The sequence below is a fragment of the Bactrocera dorsalis genome, chromosome 5, assembly GCF_023373825.1.
Source record: "Bactrocera dorsalis isolate Fly_Bdor chromosome 5, ASM2337382v1, whole genome shotgun sequence".
Classification (NCBI taxonomy): Eukaryota; Metazoa; Arthropoda; class Insecta; order Diptera; family Tephritidae; genus Bactrocera; species Bactrocera dorsalis.
Window position 1 is genome coordinate 68,320,972 of NC_064307.1, and position 19,179 is coordinate 68,340,150.

At 32.7% G+C, this 19,179-nt stretch overlaps 1 protein-coding gene across 8 annotated transcripts in view; it reads right to left on the reverse strand.

Annotated features, from left to right (window-relative positions):
* Positions 1 to 1,171: 1,171 nt before the first annotated feature.
* The window catches only part of LOC105227829 (serine-rich adhesin for platelets), a 77,330-nt gene continuing 59,322 nt past the window's right edge, over positions 1,172 to 19,179 (reverse strand). For 6 of the 8 annotated variants that reach the window (XM_049458304.1, XM_049458306.1, XM_049458303.1 and 3 more), the window contains exons 3-5: positions 7,944 to 11,648; positions 7,685 to 7,832; positions 1,172 to 1,655 (exon numbers count right to left, since the gene is read on the reverse strand). In XM_049458304.1, the coding sequence (XP_049314261.1) occupies positions 1,571 to 1,655; positions 7,685 to 7,832; positions 7,944 to 11,648 (3,938 nt within the window). In that variant the 3' untranslated portion in view covers positions 1,172 to 1,570. Of the gene's footprint in view, positions 1,656 to 3,685; positions 4,520 to 7,016; positions 7,558 to 7,684; positions 7,833 to 7,943; positions 11,649 to 19,179 lie in introns of those variants that run through there. The other 2 variants (XR_007422983.1, XM_049458305.1) reach the window with 2 other exon arrangements.

The window sequence follows — 19,179 nt, forward strand, 5'->3', positions numbered from 1 at the left end:
TTTTTTTTTAGAAAAAGTATTATCTTTTTTTGGCAATTGTTACAGAAAATTTGTGAAATTTTAACAATAATTCTTGTTTCAATATTTTTTTAATTCCTAACAAAAATTTCAAAATCGAAATAAAATCGTTTTTCACGATATTAAATTTTAAAACTTGTTTAACCATTATTTTTAAATTTTCGAACAAATTTTCAAGCCAAAGAAAATCATTTTTTTTATATCGAAATTTTTTTCGAAAACAAATATTATTTTTACTATTTTCGGCAATTCGCAATTCAGAAAATTTCTGAAATTTTACCAATAGTTCTCGTTTATTCATAATTTTTAAATCTTCATAAAAATTTTCAAGCGACAAAATTGTTTCTTACGAAATTAAAATATTTTTCGAAAACTATTATTTTTTTACTATTTTTGGCAATTCAGAAATAAAAAACTTCAGCAAAAACAGTTCATTTAAGTTTGTAACATAAAGCTACATATATACTTCTAGCACCAAAAGAAAAATAAAAAAAATTCATTTATGAGAATTTAACGTTACTCACGTTCCCCACGCAAACACTCCGCACACTTGCCTTGGAAAAGTGACTATATGCCATTTGTTTGCGCTACATATTCACATTTATTTATTTAATTATTCATTCATTCATATATATATTTTTTTAAATACTAAAGCAACGACTTATCAAAATTATTACAGCGCCTATACAGTAATGTAAAAAATACATAGTAGGTTTATTAATTGCTCTAAACGCACGCCTATGCGCATGCGCTTGCATTACATCAAGACAGTGTATATTTATACGTTTATATAGTAAACAAAATCGCTACAACTGTATGCGCATACATAGTTTACGGTATGCATAGTATTAGTATACAGTTAAAAGCAGCATAACTTAAGGCAAAATCAAAATTTTTATCGAGTATTTTCATAGTATGCTGTTTCATACGTTTTCATATATTTTCATAAATATATAGTTTGCTACTTTTCAGAATAAAAAATTACAGTTTACATACTGCAACGAAATATATATATTTATATATAAATATATAATGTATTTTTAATTAGTTAGTTTCAAATTTGCTTGTGTGTTTATGTTGCTATCACACATACACACGCATAATAGGTGTATGCCATTCACAAAATAGTTGCATATAATAATATATATGTATGTATACAAGTTATTATTAAATATATTCAATTAAATCATATTTTTTATGCCGTCAATACAGTTTTCAACTATCAAACGCATAACGCCTTCTTAGACGACGGCGCACAAGTGTATTTATGCCAGAGACAAACTTGCAACAACTAGTTACCTAACTCATCAATTCGCGTAATTACATATATAGTATATACTATCAGCAATAGTTGTTCACGTTTTGTTTAACAATATTTAATAATAGGTTTTAATTTAATTATATTTGTTTTTGTTTTTTTTTTAATAGTAGATCCTATGTATCACTTTTCAAAAGCTTTTTTAAACGCATTTGTTCGTCGCTCATAAAATTAGCTGCTCTTCACTGGACGCTGCTGGTTCACTAAATCATGTCCCTCCACTCCCCACGCGCCTTAGACGCACTCGTCCTCACCATACTCGGTCCATTGTTCGTCCAGCGATAGTTGTTGCTTGAATGGCGGTGGCGTACGTGCTGCACTGTTGAATAGAATCAGTTGCCAATATGAGTGTCATAGCTACATTGATATAGTATTTTGGCCAAACAAATGCGCTCGAAAAAATGCAAATCAAATGCAGTTAAATAAATGCAATTTAATACAGAAGAAATAATGTTTTTGTTAATGATTTCGTTAATGTTTTTATATGAATGTAGCAGTTAGACTAAGCTAACTTATGTATAGGTTAGTTTCAAATAAAAATTGTTTTATACAAAAGTTTTTGTTATGTAAATTTTATTTGATGTTAATTTATGTTTTTAAGTTATGTAAATTGTAGTTTTTCTTATACCCAGTGCGTACAGACTCGCTAAAATTTGGAAGATGTTAAAACGAGAACTTTGAAACTCTAGGAGCTAGCATACAACCAAATTAGATTAAATTTAATAAGCTTAAAAATAAAAATTCATATTTTTTCGTATATAAATTTGTTATTAAAATAAATACTTTTAATAATTTTTAGCACTAATTACATAAAACCGTACAACCAAATAAGAAATCCATAAACCAAGTAAGCACCAAGCGCCTAAATGTATGCAATGGGTATAAAAAAACTGCTGTATTTAAATTAAGATGTTATATACACTTGCGGGTTACAAAATATCGTTTTTTTTACACATGTATATCGAGAATACTCGCCGAATATTTTAAATTCTTACGGAAATACTTTCGGAGATTTGAGAGAATTTTTTTAAACACTTTAAATTTGATTTCTGCAAAACGGCTGGACCGAACGCAAATACGCGTTAAATGCATTTTTTGAACACAGTTTCTAAATTTTTGAAAAACATTTATGAAATTAAAATAAAAATTCTGAAAATTAAAAAAAAAATAAATTTTGATATTTTTGCAATTTTCGAAAAATTTTATTTTTATCATTTTTGGAAAAAAAGAATTAAATCTTTGAAAAACATTTTTGAAATTTTTGTACAAAATTTTTAAAATATAAAAAAAAGGAAATTTTGAAAAAATAAAAAAAAGAAATTTTGAAAAAATAAAAATAAAAAAATTTTGAAAAAATAAAAAAATAGAAATTTTGAAAAAATAAAAAAGAAAGAAATTTTGAAAAAATAAAAAAAAAAAAAAACTAATTTTGAAAAAATAAAAAAAAAGAAATTTTGAAAAAAAAAATAAAAAAGAAACTTTAAAATTTTTGCAATTTTTGAAAAATTACTTTTCTCTTTAGTAAAACATATGTATGTAGACAACATTTAAAAAAAATTAAAATTTTTGAACAACATTTTTGAAATTTTTCATATTTTTGAAAAGCACGAAAAAACGCATTTTTCAGACTTGCAAGTGTGTATAACCTCTTAAAATACATTTTTATATTTTGATGAGTTTATAAACATTACAAAAATGAGGCAAACAAAGCAAGCAAATTAATGAAATTGAATGAAAACAGAATAAAAACATATTCAATAGAAGTGTTTGTGAGTCATTTGCGAATACTATGAACACAGACTTTGTATGAAGGTGCGTTTGCAACTTGTGAATTACTTATTAGCTAACAATTTCGTACATGATTTATGTAATAATAAATTATTTTAAATAATTTTTTTTAAATATTTTTTTTTTAGGAAATTTTACAATTTCAAAAAATTTTCATAAAAAAAGTATGTAGAAGAAATAATTTTTACAAAATAATTAGTGAAATTACAAGGATAATAAATGGATAGGGTACTAACTACAGCAAAAAAGTACGAAGTGAGCGATTTTCATGTGCTGCGCACGCGCACCGATCTATGCATGTATGTATGTATGTAACTATGTTTTGTGTGTGCGCTTATGCAATGCATATGCTTACGGTAAAATTCTGACGAAATACGAAATTGCGAGCGTTATGTTAATTGATGGCAACAATGGACGACAATAAAATGCAGCAACAACAAGAACAACAGCAAATTGTAAATGCTGCAAATGAGGCGAAATGCTGACGCGACATACAAAACTTGCACAAAGTGACAAAACAACAACACAATTAATGCAATGCAATAAGTATAGCTAACTAACGCATGCCGTTGCCTTAAAGTTGCGTATTTGAATGGATTTGAATTACTCGTACGTTGACGTTCACAACAATTTGTTTGGCAAGTACGCGTATGTGTAACGCCTAAAAGTATGCTGCCGTTGACACTGCAACTGCTTGCACATCCTCACTCTCTCTTTCTCGCACTCTCTCTCCTCTCTATTTGTATGTACATATGCATATCACGTTCCCTGTATTGACGTTCTTAGTTTTCGAATTCGCTTCTTCGCTCGTTTGCTTGCTCGCTTCGCTTAATCGGTTTTTTTGTTTTTGTTGGTAGCTTTGATTTTCGTATTTTCGCGTTAATGTTTTTTTTTATTTTGCAGTTAAATGTTACATTTGTTAGGCATCGTTTTCCCCAACACTACACGCCGCATGCCGCATGGCTTGGGTTGAGTACTTTCGTTTATTTTCTTGTTTTTTTTTTTTTGTTTTCATTCGTTGCATGCACTTCAGACACACCAAACTCCTTGCATTTAGCACCTCGCACAACAATTGCCAACTGGTTGCATTACCGCCGCTAATTGCCAAATCAATTGGTATAACCAGCGCTAATCACTTGCAGTGATCTTTGTACGGTGCGCGACGCCAGCAATTTGCAAGGAGCCGGTGACTAATGTTTTACATGTAAATTTCTTTTTTCATTGTTGTTGTTAATGCCGTTTGACTTGGATGGAATTTGTGGTGGTAACAATGGCAAATAGGAATAATTTTTGTTTTTCTTTCTTGCTTATTTTTGCAGTGGTTACGCTTAGAGATCGGTTATGAGCAACCCTTCCGGTCATAATTGTCCACGACGGTAGGGAGATCTAGATGGCCTAGTGGTTTAAGTGTTATGTGGTGGTGTTGCGTGTTCGCAGTGTGGTTGATTGTTGGTTGGGAAATGTGTATTTTTTATTAAATTAATTTATTTGTGTTCATTTTTCGTAGTGGTGTGGTGAATAAATTAGAAGAAATCATAGAGTAAGTAAATAAGTAAATAAAAGCAAATCGAATTATATTGCAGTAAGCGTACAAAAATGTATATGGCATTAGACATAGTACATATGTATGTAAATATATTATGTGGTGCAAGGAAGATTGAATTTAGAAAACAAATTTTAGTTTAAAGAAGGCGCTCATAGAACAATTTTCTTTGATTAAGATGTAGAAAAAAAGTTAAAATTATAGAAAAACATTTTTAAAATTTTGAAATTTTTTTTTTTAATTTTTGAAAACATTTTCGAAATATTTGGAAAATATTTTTGAAATTTTTGAAAAAAATGTAAATTAAAAATTTTTAAAACCTTTGAAAAACGTTATCGAAATATTTGAAAAGTTATTTTGAAATTTTTGAAAAACTTATTTGAAAAACTATTTTGAAGTTTATGCAATTTTCGAAAAAAAATTTTTTTTAATAAATTAAAAATGCCAGTCTTGACAAAAAATTTAAAGTTTTTAGAAACCTTTTTGAAATTAATTCATTTGAAAAAAAAAAATTAAATTCTGAAATTTTTGCAATTTTGAAAAAAAAATTTAATTTTTGTAAAATATAAATGTCAGTTTAAAAAAGAATTTAATTTTTTAAAAACATTTTTAAAATTAATTAATTTTTTAAACTTGAAAAAATTAAATTTTGAAGTTCTTGTAATTTTCAAAAAAAAAATTATTTTTAGTAAAATATAGATATAGTTTAAATTTTTTAAAAACATTTTTGAAAAAAGTATGTAATTAATTTTTTTTTGTTCTTTGGAATATTTTGTAAAAATTATTTTTATGTAATACTACATGCATAATTGCACTTTAAACACAAATTCAATTTTGAAAAAAAAAATTAAATAAAAAAAGAAAAATTTCGTAGTACAACTTTCTTTAATTTAGAAAAAAAAAAAAACATTTTGAAATTTTTTAAACACATTTAAAAAATGTTTGAAACAACTTCTTAAAAATTTTTAAATTTTTTTCGAAAAAAATTGCATTTTTAGTAAAACATAGATGCCAATTACAAAAAAAATTGAAGTTTTTGAAAAAAATTTTTGAAATTTTAGAAAAACAATTTCAAAATTTTGAAAAAAAAACCATTTTGAAATTTTTTATAAAGATTTTTGAAATTTTAGAAAAACAATTTCGAAATTTTTAAATTTTTGAAACTTGTGAAATTTTTGAAAAACATATTTGGAAGTTAAAAAAAAATTTTTGACATATTTAATTTATATTTATGAAATACATGCCTCTAACACGCATAGTTATCAAGTAGTTTCATTTTTAACACCAATTCAGCTGTTAGACCCCGCAACCGCCTGCCTTAAACTATTTTAGCCAATTATGATTTTAAAAACTGCAACCCAATATGAACTTTATGATTTGCTGTATATTACCATTCACCTGGTCTAAGCTAAATTAATACTTTTCAATATAAAAAATATGTTGACAATAAAAATTATGAGATATTATTAATATGGTGTACATAGTATAGAGTAAATTAAGTTTTTTAATTAAATATTTTAGTTTTCCTGCACCAATTTATGTTTTTTTATTTTTAAATATATAATTTAAAATTTAAATATATATTAAAGTGCTTGTAAGGGTTTACTTGGGCTAACAAAAATCGTACTAATAATAATTTATAATAATTTAATTATGTTTTAATTAAATTTTGGAATTAATTTTTTTATTTTTCAATTTGGTTTGTGGGATTAATTTTATTTTAACTTTTAAAATTTCGAAAATCAAAATTACTTTTTTGGTCTAAGCTATTTTTTATTATTTCCAATGCTAACTAAGTGCGTACTAAATGCAAATCCTTTTTTTGTTTTAAACTAGTTTCACTAATTTTAATGTGTAGTGCAGCTGCCAGCAGGGTTGTGAATTTTTAATTAAAACATTTAGGATTAAAAAGTGGATTTTCAAATTTTCAAATCCAATATTGGAATTAAAAAATTAAAATCTAATTTTTAATACCAAACATTTTGTATGAAGAAATTAAAAATAGAGTTAATAATCCCAAAATCGGAATTAAGATATTTGAATTTAATTAATTAATTTTTTAAACACATTAATAAAATTTTTAAATTTTCGAAAGCCATTTTTGAAAAACAGTTTTACAATATTTTAAATTTTGTTGGCAAAAATTTTTGAAAACTTTTTTGTTTCATTTTTGAAATTTTTTTAATTTATTTAATTAATGAAAAACTTTATAGAAATTTTTTAAAAACTTTTTTTTTAATTTTGAAATTTTTTTTAATTAATTAAATTTTAATTTGTCTGGATTAATATTTTTTTTTTTAATTTTTTTAAACCAGTTTTTTGATATTTTTTTCTTTAATTTTTTTAAACCGGTTTTTTGATAATTTTTTTTTTTAATTTTTAAATCCGTTTCGTAGGTTTAATTTTTTGTATTTCTAAATCCCGCATTCGGAACTAATTTTTTTTGATTTTTCAAGCCGTTATTTCAGTTTACAAAATAAAATTAATTAATTAAAAAAAATATTCAATTATTTTTTAACGCATTATTTGCAACACTGCCTGCTATGGAAAAGCCTAACGCTCTCATTTTGATTTCTAAACCTAATGCTAGTGTATTGCTTGTATGTGTGTGCTTTTATTGCATTTCTAAACTACTTTTCCTAATTCCTCAATGTGATAATTTGGCTTTAACCTTGCATTGGTGCGTTTAAAATTAACGGTAAGGCACGCTATACCTGGCTAACTGACACGCGTCACATTCCGAACGCATATGCATGTATGTGTGTACGTATGTATGTGGCTGCTACCTACAATAACTGCTAAGTATTAACATAAAATGTAGTTTACAGTAAATACAGTAAATTCAAATATTTAAAATTACCTTAACAACCTCGCCTTAAGTATTCTAAACCTTGTGTGTCAACATATACAATACACATATACATATAGACATTTTAGTATCAATAATACCTTACTCGGACACAGTGTTTATTTGGGCAATTAAAATAAAAGCAATAAAAATTATGCAACTCGCTTACCTCTCGCACGGCATTTCGCCCATATTCTTGGCGAGCGCCAAACGTTTGGCTTCCTCTTTTTTGCGGCGATCTTCGGCTGCCGCCTTCATGGGATCGTACGTGGAGCGACGCTTCCACATGGCCATTTCTGCCTCCTTTTGTTTGGTCACTGGATAAAACAAATGCATTGTGAATGTGTAATTAACAGGCGAAAAACAATTACATGCCGCACACGTTTCGAGGGAAACGCGTTTTGTATGCAAATTGCAATTGCACTCACCCGACTGGTCTCTACGCACCGCTGATGAGGCACGACCGCCGTTCATACCACCGCCACCACCACCGCCAAGCGTAGTGCCGCTTGTGGTCATGCACGAGGCCACCGAGCGTACACTGCGATTGCTGGTGCGTGTCGGATCCGCACGACTCAGCCCCATCGATGAGCTACTCGGACTGCGTTTCATCATGTCGCCGCTCAATGCGGACGTTTTCAGTGTGCTTTTGGAATCGTTCTTGCGTAGAAAATTATTGCCCTGCGCCGGCTTGTACTTCGATATGTCCAAATACTTCGGTTGCACCCGCTGATTTGACAGCTTCGTTGTGGATGGCACAGCGGCGGCGGTTTGTAGCAATTGCTTCTTGGCCGAGGCCAACGAGTTGGGTACCTGTGATGCCAAACGACTGAGACTGGTGTCACGCGGCACTGATTGTCGCGTCGTTGCGGCGCCACCGGAACGTGGCGCACTGCGTATGCCACGCCGCGGTAGCTCGGGCGTGTTCGGGCATGCCATAACGCCGCATGAGCCTGCAGCTTGCTGTTGTTGCAAACGCGTTACAGGCGCAGAAGTTGGCTTGACTGTGGCGGCACCGCCGCTTACACGTTGCTTGCTACGTTCGATACGCATCAGTAGCGCTTTATTCAAACGCGTATTGGAGAGCGGCACTGCGGTCGTGTTCTCCACTTCCGCTGGCACATCATCATCGTCGTGTTGGTGGTAGTAGTGGTCATTGTCGTCTTCCTCCTCTTCCTCGACTTCCTCAGCACCACTTGAATAATACTCTTCGCCCATGTCATCCTCATCGTTTATGTAATATTGGAAATTTTCATCGTAATCACCGATGGCATGCCGGAAATTATTGCTGCTCGCCGATTTTTTGATAATGCTAGCATTTTTGTGCGCTGCCGCCGCCGCGGACTGCCCATCACCGCCGCCAACCAGCGAATAATTGTGTCGCGCAGCCGGTGGTGTGTAGATGTTGGAGAATTGTGGACGCGCCGCACGTTGAGTTGTCGCTATTTTCGCCGAGAACGAACTGGAACGACGTAATGGCGACTCCTGACCGCTTTGTCCGGCCTGCGCTTGCGCTTGTGCATTGGCCGCCGCTACCGCCGCGCGGCGTGCTGGCGAATTGCTAATGTTGCCATCGAAGGAATTTTTGCGCGCACGCATTTGCCGCGCCAAGTATTCACCGCTGGTGAGCAACTTCAATTGCTGCTCATTGAAGCTGCTCGTCATCAGCTGCAAATGCTGTGCATTGCGACTGTAGGGATCATTCGCAGCGACGCGCCGATGCAACGGTGAGTGATGGTAAGCGCTGCCGCTGGCCGCAGATGTGGGCGAGCCCAAACCGTGCTGTGGACTGCCGCAGTCGTCTGGCGGCGAGTACAACGCCGAGGAATGAGCATGCGAGCGTGCCGAGTGCGCACGTGGCGACGCTGAAGAATGTGTAGTTGGCGGCGATTTTAGTGAATTCTTGCGCGAAAGCGACTGCTGTAAATTGCTAATAGCAGCCGCTGTCTTTTGCAAATAAATATCCGCCTCTTCGTCGCCAACGCCACCCTGTAACATCACATTCTGTAGCGGCGCACGCGTACGACTTGCACTGCGCGCACGACCAATTGAATGCAGCGGTGAGGGTATTTTCGAAGGACTCTTTGGTGGCTTGCAAATGCCCTCGACCGGCTGTCCACCGCTGCTGTACGCGCCGCTCGACAACGTTGGATCGCTCGAATAGTCACATTCGCCCGACAAGCGATAACGCTCGGCAAGACTGCGATTCAGCTTGGCTGCGCTGATGCACTGTTTGCTATTGTAAATGCTATCGTCGGTTAGCGAATCAGCACCGGCAGCTGTATCGGAAGCGCACGTATAGCTGCGCGTCATCAACGCTGTCTGCGACGCGTCTGTGTGTATGCGAGTTTTGGACGTGTCTGAGGCGAGGCTGCGTGCCCGCGCATTGCGTGCCCACTCCTGTATCCAATCGTTTTTGGTTTGTGCCGTCTTCAGCACCGCTGCATCGGATAGCTTTTGGTGTGTCGGTGTGTCCGGTGGCGATTCGATGTAACTGCGTGTCGCCGCAAATTTTGCTTGCGTATTATCCTTTTGATTGGTGAACAGATTCAAACGATACTCAGCTTTCTGATGATCAGTGAAACCACCGCCCGCGTACGCGCTGGCTGTATTCGCCTTCAGTTTCATCTCATTGCTCACATACTCGGAGGAGTCAATTTGTGACGTGGACAAGCCAGACTTGCGCGTCAAACGCGGACGTGGATCGAGCGCGCTCTTTTTGGCCAGCACACCGCTGGTTGTGACGCTGGTGAAGCAACCCAAATCGCCATCGTCCTCTGTTGGTGTTTTCTGCCCGATTTCAGCCTGCGTTGGCGCAGACTTTGTCGCCGAAGCGTTGCGCAGCACGCGCGACTTTATCTTCTCCAAATAAGCGCCTGCCGAGTCATGCGCACCCAAAATAAGATCGCGCTCGTTGTATGCGCGCGGTGATTGCGGACCCTGTTCGGCTTCTGCGTCATGGTAGTAATTCACCTCGAGCACATTCGAGCGATTATGCACATGCACTGGGATTTTCGTGTTACTCAGCTGCGTGTCGACATCAACGCCACTATTGCTCAATTGCAAATTCTTCGGACGCTGTTGTTGTGCTTTCAATGCCTGTTGCGCGCTCTTGTCGATGTTCATCAGATCCTTTTGCTCCTCCGTATAGTTGTCGCCGTCCAGCGTATACGTGCCGGTTTCACTGATATTATCCGCCTCCAAGTTGTAGTTCTTCAGTTCGGCGAGCGGCGGCTGCGCGCACAGAAAGTCCACTTTCTGCAAGGCCAGTTGCATAGCGGTCGAGCGCGGCGTGAATTGTGTGCGATTCGCTACTAGGTTGGCAGCGCCTTTGGGCAGCTGCAGCGGCGGTGGTTTCTGCTTGCTGACGTTTTTGCGCGTTGGCGGTAAGGGCTTTTGCGCAGCAGTATGCGCGCGTTCATTTGCGCTGTGCTGACTAGTACGTGGCGCTGTTGGCGTTTGCGCGACGGCATGCTGGCCGTGCGCGTGCAATTGTGACTCCTGTGTGCTGGAACGCGGTGACCAACTATGACGCTTGCTGGCGTCGCGTACACGTGATGTGCTGCGATCGCGCACACGCAGCTTCACTTTCGACGCATCGCCGCCACCATTATCGTAGGTGTTATCAGCGGCCCCCGCACTGTTACGCGCCTGGCGTGCATGCGCGCTGCCACTAAGCGGTGTGGCCGACACTGAGCTGGTCATTGTGGTTTCCTTATTGGCGGGCGCATCGCCAGCTTCCAGTTTCGACATGGATGCGCCGCGTCGGTGACGACTCTGAAAACGCTCCATCATGCTTTTGTAACGCGCTTTAGCCGCTTCAGGATCACAACCGCTATCATTGAAGCTATCAATTGTAAAAGCGTACGACTGTTTGTTTGCTGTTGCTGTTGTGGTAGTTGTATTAGTGGCATTGGATGCGGATGAATCATCGTCGTGCGCCAACGACTCGCTATTGTCTGCACCGCTGGCGTTCAGCGCCGCCACATTGTTGTCCGACATAGTGGACGGTGTAACGCAACCGCTATCACTGCCGTTACCATCGGCAACGCGCTTACTTTTGCCCAAATCAACTGTCGAACTGTCGATGCTGTGGCCATGGCTTTCTATGCGTTCGCTTTTGCTCAACATATCTGCGAAAATGTAGGAATTGAGAGAGAAATATACAATTAAGCGCGCATATTACAATTACTAAGTGAAAACGAAAATACAAACGAAAAAAATGGAAAATTATTGAAATTTGTGCAGTTGTAGTGCTTAGGAGAGACGCTGGTGGGTTGGCAGTAAAGCAAAGTGTAGCAAACGTAAAAATTTGTTCCGTGCGCTTTAGAGATTGCTTGCCAGCAACAAATGCGTACGCTTATTGTTGCTTTTGCTATTGCACATTGTACAATTATGGTTGCTGTTGTGGCACAGTGGAGCAAAACGCAAACTTACACGCTTATAGGGTAGTCGAAAAAATCTATTCGTATTTCTAATCAAATTTCAACTTATTTTTTTTATAATTATAATAAGCTTTAATGAACCAAGTATGTACCATTTTGGTCGACCACTTTTTGCCATTTTTCCGCTAGAGACACTAATCCATCAATGTAAAACTTTTCAGCAGCTGGTACGTTTTTTTCAACTTCCCCGAATTAAATAGTTTTTTGGTTAAATGAAACTTAAAATCTCGCCTTTCCATCTCTACATGGTAGCACTGGAGACATACGACTGCAACGACATCTATTGAAAAATACGAAAAGACTTTTTCGACTAACCAATATAATACCCATATGAATACCAAAAGACAGTGGTGCAGACAGAAAATGATGTGGCCTTGTTAACAAATTTTTAAGCATACTAAACACCTTTCCGTCCCACTGCGATTTCACACTTTTTTACACAATTTTCTTGCCATTCGTTGCAGCACCATGACGGTATGGCAAGTGAAGGCCAAAGTTCGTATGAAACTCACATTTTACCTGACTTTTCTATTGAACTACGCTACGCAAGCGCAGCACTCGACTGACTGCCAACGTAACGCAGCACAACAGAGCGGCAAACGTCGAACGTGAATTTATGGTAGCGTTTTGCGCTGAAATTCTGCGTTTCACTTTGAAATTTCTCTGATTTTACCTTTTTTGCTATTACTATACACCTTTTTTCCTCATTTTGCTAATAATAGCAGAAACGAGCAGATAACAACTTTTCCATAAACAACATTACTGCGTATCTATGCAAATACATGTGAGTGTGTATGTACATATATATATATAAATATATGTATGTATATGTTATAAGTAGTCATGCTAAGCAATTCAGCGGGGCCCACGCACTATTGTTTATCTCCAAACATACAGACACATTTACTATACGAGTATAAATATCAACAGCGAAAGATCGGACAAAGAATTGATACAAGTGCATATATACATTTGTGAGTATGTACATATATAAGTATATTATGTGTGTAGTTCTGTGCAGATACCATATCTCTCTGTGGGTAAGCCGCAATCTTGCCGTTTCATCGGTCAGTATTTTTCTTTTCGTTTAGAATATAAACAATTAATTGAAATGCCAAATAGCGGTAATTATTTATACATCTTAATTATGCAGCGTGGTTGAAGCATGTACCGTTACTAAGTAAATTACAATAATAAGAAAATACCAAAGCTGGCGATGTGTGAATATTTACATGTATAATTCAGCGTTTTGTGTTGTTGATGGCTGCCAAGAATATTGAATTTATTTATTAATTATTTAATTAGTTATATTTAGTTTTGTACTTAAATGGCTTGTTGCTTGTAAATATGTAAATTTTTTTATCTGATTTGAAAAATATTAGAACATAAGTTGTTTCATGTAGCAACTGGTGTGAAAATTTAAATTGTACATGCATAAATAAATAGATAATAGATATGTATGTAAGTATATAACGGGTGATTTTTTTGAGGTTAGGATTTTCATGCATTAGTATTTGACAGATCACGTGGGATTTCAGACATGGTGTCAAAGAGACAGATGCTCAGTATGCTTTGACATTTCATCATGAATAGACTTACTAACGAGCAACGCTTGCAAATCATTGAATTTTATTACCAAAATCAGTGTTCGGTTCTTTTCTTTTTTATCGACAAATTTTGTTCAGCGATGAGGCTCATTTCTGGTTGAATGGCTACGTAAATAAGCAAAATTGCCGCATTTGGGGTGAAGAGCAACCAGAAGCCGTTCAAGAACTGCCCATGCATCCCGAAAAATGCACTGTTTGGTGTGGTTTGTACGCTGGTGGAATCATTGGACCGTATTTTTTCAAAGATGCTGTTGGACGCAACGTTACGGTGAATGGCGATCGCTATCGTTCGATGCTAACAAACTTTTTGTTGCCAAAAATGGAAGAACTGAACTTGGTTGACGAAATGCTCGAAAAAGTTGCACAAAATTGGACTTTCCGAATGGACCACCTAAGACGCAGCCGCGGTCAACATTTAAATGAAATTATCTTCAAAAAGTAAATGTCATGAACCAATCTAACGTTTCAAATAAAGAACCGATGAGATTTTGCAAATTTTATGCGTTTTTTTTTAAAAAAAAGTTATCAAGCTCTTAAAAAATCACCCTTTATAAGGAAAAAATTAAAAAATATAAAAAAGAATATTTAAAAAGAAATATAAAAAAAATATAAAGCAAAATTTTAAAATAAAAATATCAAAAACAAAAAATATTGCAAAATGTAAAAATTTAAAAAAATATTTCAAAAAAATTAAAAAAAAAAATTTTTTTTTTTTAATTAAAAAAAAAATAAAAAAGAAAAATAAATATAAAAAAATATGAATAATATAAAAACACATTTATAATAATGAAAATTATGCAGAAAAAATATAAAAGAAATATGAAAAAAATTAAAAAAAATTAAAGAATATAAGAAAATAAAATATGAAAAAACTATAAAAAAACCCAAAAATTAAAAAAAAATATAATAAAATTAAAAAATATAAACCCATATTTACAATAATGAAAATTATACAGAATTATTAGAAAAAATAAAAGAAATATATAAAAACTTTAAAAAATAATTAAAATAAAAAATAAAATAAAAACTCCAAAAAAGCAAAAACAAATATAAACAAATATGAAAAATATAAAAACATATTGAAAATAATATGAAAAATTTACAGAAAAATTAGAAAAAATATAAAAGAAATATATAAACATAAAAAGATAATTAAAATAAAAAAATAAAATATGAAAAAAATTAAAAACAAATATAAAATATATTTAAAAATATATGAAAAAAATAAAAAACATATTTATAATAATGAAAAATATGCAGATAAAATATAAAGGAAAAATATAAAAACATAAAAAAGTAATTAAATTAAAATATGAAAAAATTCCCAAAAAAATAAAAACAAATATAAAAAAATATTTTTAAAAATAGAAAAAATATATAAAAACATACTCAAAATAATATGAAAAATATAAAAAAATATTTTTAACACAAAAAATAAAAAAAAATAGAAAAAATAAAAATAATAAAAAAAAATTATTTATAATTTCTATTTTTCAAATTTAATTTTTATTATTTATAATATTAATTTATTTTTAATTCTCCTTCAACTAATTAATTTTTAGTTTTTACTACGAATACTGAATTTAATATCTGATAAATCAAAGAAATTTCACATCTTTATTAATTGTAATTTTTTAGAAATTATATTTTATTTACTTAGCTGTAATTTTTAATTAATTGTTTTTTTTATATTCACTCTGATTTCTCTTTCTACTTGCAATTGTTAATTAGTTAAATATTTTTAATTATAATTTCTCTATATTAAATGTAATTTTTCTGATTATTGTATTTTTTTTTTTATAAATTATATTTTTTATTTAGTGTCATTTTTTTAATAAATTGTAAATTTTTTTTATCAATTGTAATTCATGTGGTCATGAATTGTATTTTTGTATTGTAATTTTTTATTTAATTACATTAAATTTTATTAATTGTAATTTTTTTTCAAAATAATTAATTTAAATTTTTTTATTAATGAAATTTTTTAAATAAATAGACATTTTTTAGCAATTATATTCTTTCGCTAATTTTTTTTATTAATTACAAGTTTTTATTATTTGTATTTTTCTATTACTAGGATTTTTTTTTCAATTGTATATTTTTGTTAATTGTAATTTTTTAATTGTATTTTTAAATTTTTTTTTAATTAATTGAAATTTTAATTTTTTTTAATTAATAGTGATTTTTAATTATACACTTTTTATTAATAGATATTTTTATAAAATTGCAATTTTTAGAAAGTTTTTTTTATTGTATTTTTCATTCTTTGCAATTTTTTTTATTTGTAATTTTTTAATTAATTCTAATTTATATTAATTATAATGTCAATTTTTTAATTTTTTTTTCAATTTTTATATATTTATTTTTTGAACAAATTTAATATTTTGTTTTATTTTTTTTGCAATTTTTTCATTAACTATAATTTTTTTATTAATTGATTTTTTTTTAAATTGTATTTTTTATTAATTGAAATCTTTTTATTAATTTTTATTATTTATATATTATATTAATTTATTAATTGATTTTTTTTTAATAAATAATAATATTTTATTAATTAGGACGTAAGTACAGTATCGGACAAAACATTTGCAACTAAACCGACGTTCTACATTTTTTTGTCTTACAATGCTACTTTTCTTTCGAATTCCTTTTTGTTTCTTGTTTTTAAATTTACAGCATTATAGTGACATATTTGGCAACGTTTATCGCAATCTTTTTTTTATTTTGTCGGTTATATTTGAAAACAATTTCAAATGTACGCCAATCCACCGCGACAAAACAATTGCAACTCTGTATTGTTCATTTCTTTTCTCCTTTGTTTGTTTCTTTTTCTAACGGTATTGAGTTTCAATTAATTAGAACATTTACTGAGCATACTTTCTGCTCTGAATTTTTGCGAAAAAATGTTTTTATTTTAAATTTTTTTACAAAAAAAGTATTGGCTCTAAATAAATTCGGTGAAGCACTCCGATCACGTTTTATTGGTGATTATAATAACGGAACTTCTCAAAAAGAAATTTCTGTAAAGTACACAATTCACAAGTAATAAATATCACGAATAATTTCGAACTTTATTAGGAACAAAACTGTCGAAGTAGTGCATCGTGGTCGCCGACCAAGAAAAACTGATGAAAAAACTGGCAGCTCAATTGTAAGGGAGATAAAAAAATTTCCATTTTAAAGCGCTCAGCACTTGGGAAAGGAGCTTGGGTTACCAATCTACTCAAGAACGGTCGCTCATCGCCTAAATAACGCTGATTTACACAGTTACCGACCAGCGAAGAAACCGCTTATTAGCAAACGTAACCAGCTAAAACGATTGTGTTCGCTAAAAATCATCTAGAATGGCCAACAAGCAAGAGGAAAACTGTTCTTTTTAGTGATTAGTCCAAATTTAATTTGGTAGGAAGTGATGGTGTGAGTTTCGTTCGACGCCCACGAAATAAGCGTCTTAAAAATTTCTATTGCCTACAAATAGTCAAGCATAGTTGTTATGTTATGGTCTGGGAATGCTTTTCTGCTTCTGGTTTGGGACCGCTTCATCGTATTAATGGTACCATGGATCGGTTCGTTTACAAAGACATTCTGGAAACCGTAATGTTGCCACATGGTGAATGGGAAATGCCACTTAAGTGAGTCTTCCTCCAGAACAACGACCCGAAGCATATGACATAGGCCCTAAAATCGTGATTACAGAGGAATAAAGTGGATGTAATGCAGTGGCCTCCACAGTCCCCAGGCCTTAATCTCAAAGAAAATTTAAGGAAAATTAAAAAAAAAAAAAAAAAATTGATCGCAGTAATGTGTCAAATACTGATCAGTTTTTCCAAAGGGCCCTGGAGGCATGGAGAAATATACCCCAAACCTTAGTGGACGACCTTACAGCTTCAATGCCGCTGCGATGCAAAGCAGTTATTGAGAGTAATGAGTTTGCTACAAAATACTAAGTTTTTCTTTTATTTCATTAAAAATAGTGAACCCTTTTCTTTGAGTTGCAATTGTTTTGTCTTATTGAATATAGATGTTATATCGTTTTTTTATATACATTAAACAAATGAACTGAAAAATATTATTAAACTTGCGTTGTTTACCTTAATTAAGGTCCAATATTTAAAATAAAATTAAAAGAATAGGTTTCCAGCAATTATTTTCTGAGTAATCGACATTATTTTCAATACCATATTTCAGTTGCAAATGTTTTGTCCGATACTGTAAGTATTCAAATTAGTACGACCTTCGCTTCCGATTTATTATAAATAAACGCAAATATTAAAGGGCTCGAAAAAACAAACTATTTTGTACAAAGAAATACTTAAATTAATAAAAAAAATACATATTATTTAAAAAAAAATCGTACGTGGGCAGGAATACGAATTGTTGAAAATATGAAATTCATATGCAGATGAGCACACACCGGCTGTCGATAACCAAATATAGAGAAAAATGTTCTTTATATGCTTTAAATGTATTTTTGTGTTCTTATAATATATTTTTTAATTTTAACGCCATGACAACATGAGTCATGTGTTAGGGTGCGACAGGCCGCAACCAAAAATGGTTTACGAAAAATTGCGTCAAGTTTCGTTGTGGTAGATAAACACCGACAGATACACGGATTAGCTCAGCTGAATTACAAATGTGAGTGGAAAAAAGCTAGAGCTGCGGTATGGGTGATTCATATAGTAAGCACTTAGCGCACTGTCAGCTAAGCACGACGCAATGGAGTACTTACATACATACATAAATACATATGTACATATATACATACAGGTGTATGTCTGTATGGGTTTGTGGATATACGCTCGTATGGATAAATACTCAAACTCGCACATTGGAGTGGAGGTAAGTAAACAGAAGTTATAAAAGTAAACAAACGCCGTTTGTATGGAAAAATTACAGGCAGTAAGGCCGCTTCTTCACAGTTTTGCTGCGCGCATATGCAAAATATGGCAGTTTTACGTTTATCATAAACACATTTTAATGTGACTGGAGGTACGGAGCGCACAACGTTTCAGCGCTAGAACTTTTAGCCAATTGAGGTCTATCGGTCAGCTATGCACAGCTGAGGGAATAAAATTTTTGCACAAAATTCAAGCGAAAAGTGGGCTAATCAAGCGCTTACAAAATACGAGAAACATATTTCAAAACGCAACTGACATATGTACGTACATATGTATACATATGTATAAATACTTAACTTACTTTAATGTCATTAGCTTTAAAATGTAAAACGAAATTAGTTTTATTAAAATAACAATGAATGAATGAAAAAAGTCAACAAACCGTATTAGGTAATACGCGAATTTGTATGTGTGTGTGCGTGTGAGCCATCCAAAGCGACAAGTGCGACGTGAGCGCAATTTGAATGACAATTAACATTTTCAGCATAGCCAATGCAATCAACAGCGGGAACAACAAGCCACGCAAAGGCATAAGTCACCAACAAAACACAACAACAACAATGAAGTTAACAATGAGCGTAAGCATAAAATGTTGAAAAATTGCATGGAAATAAAAGCAAAATAGACATATGCACAATCACAAATATATGCTTGTGTGTGTGTTTGCATGTATGACCATAAAACGCTAATAAAAAGCAGTTCCATAAGATA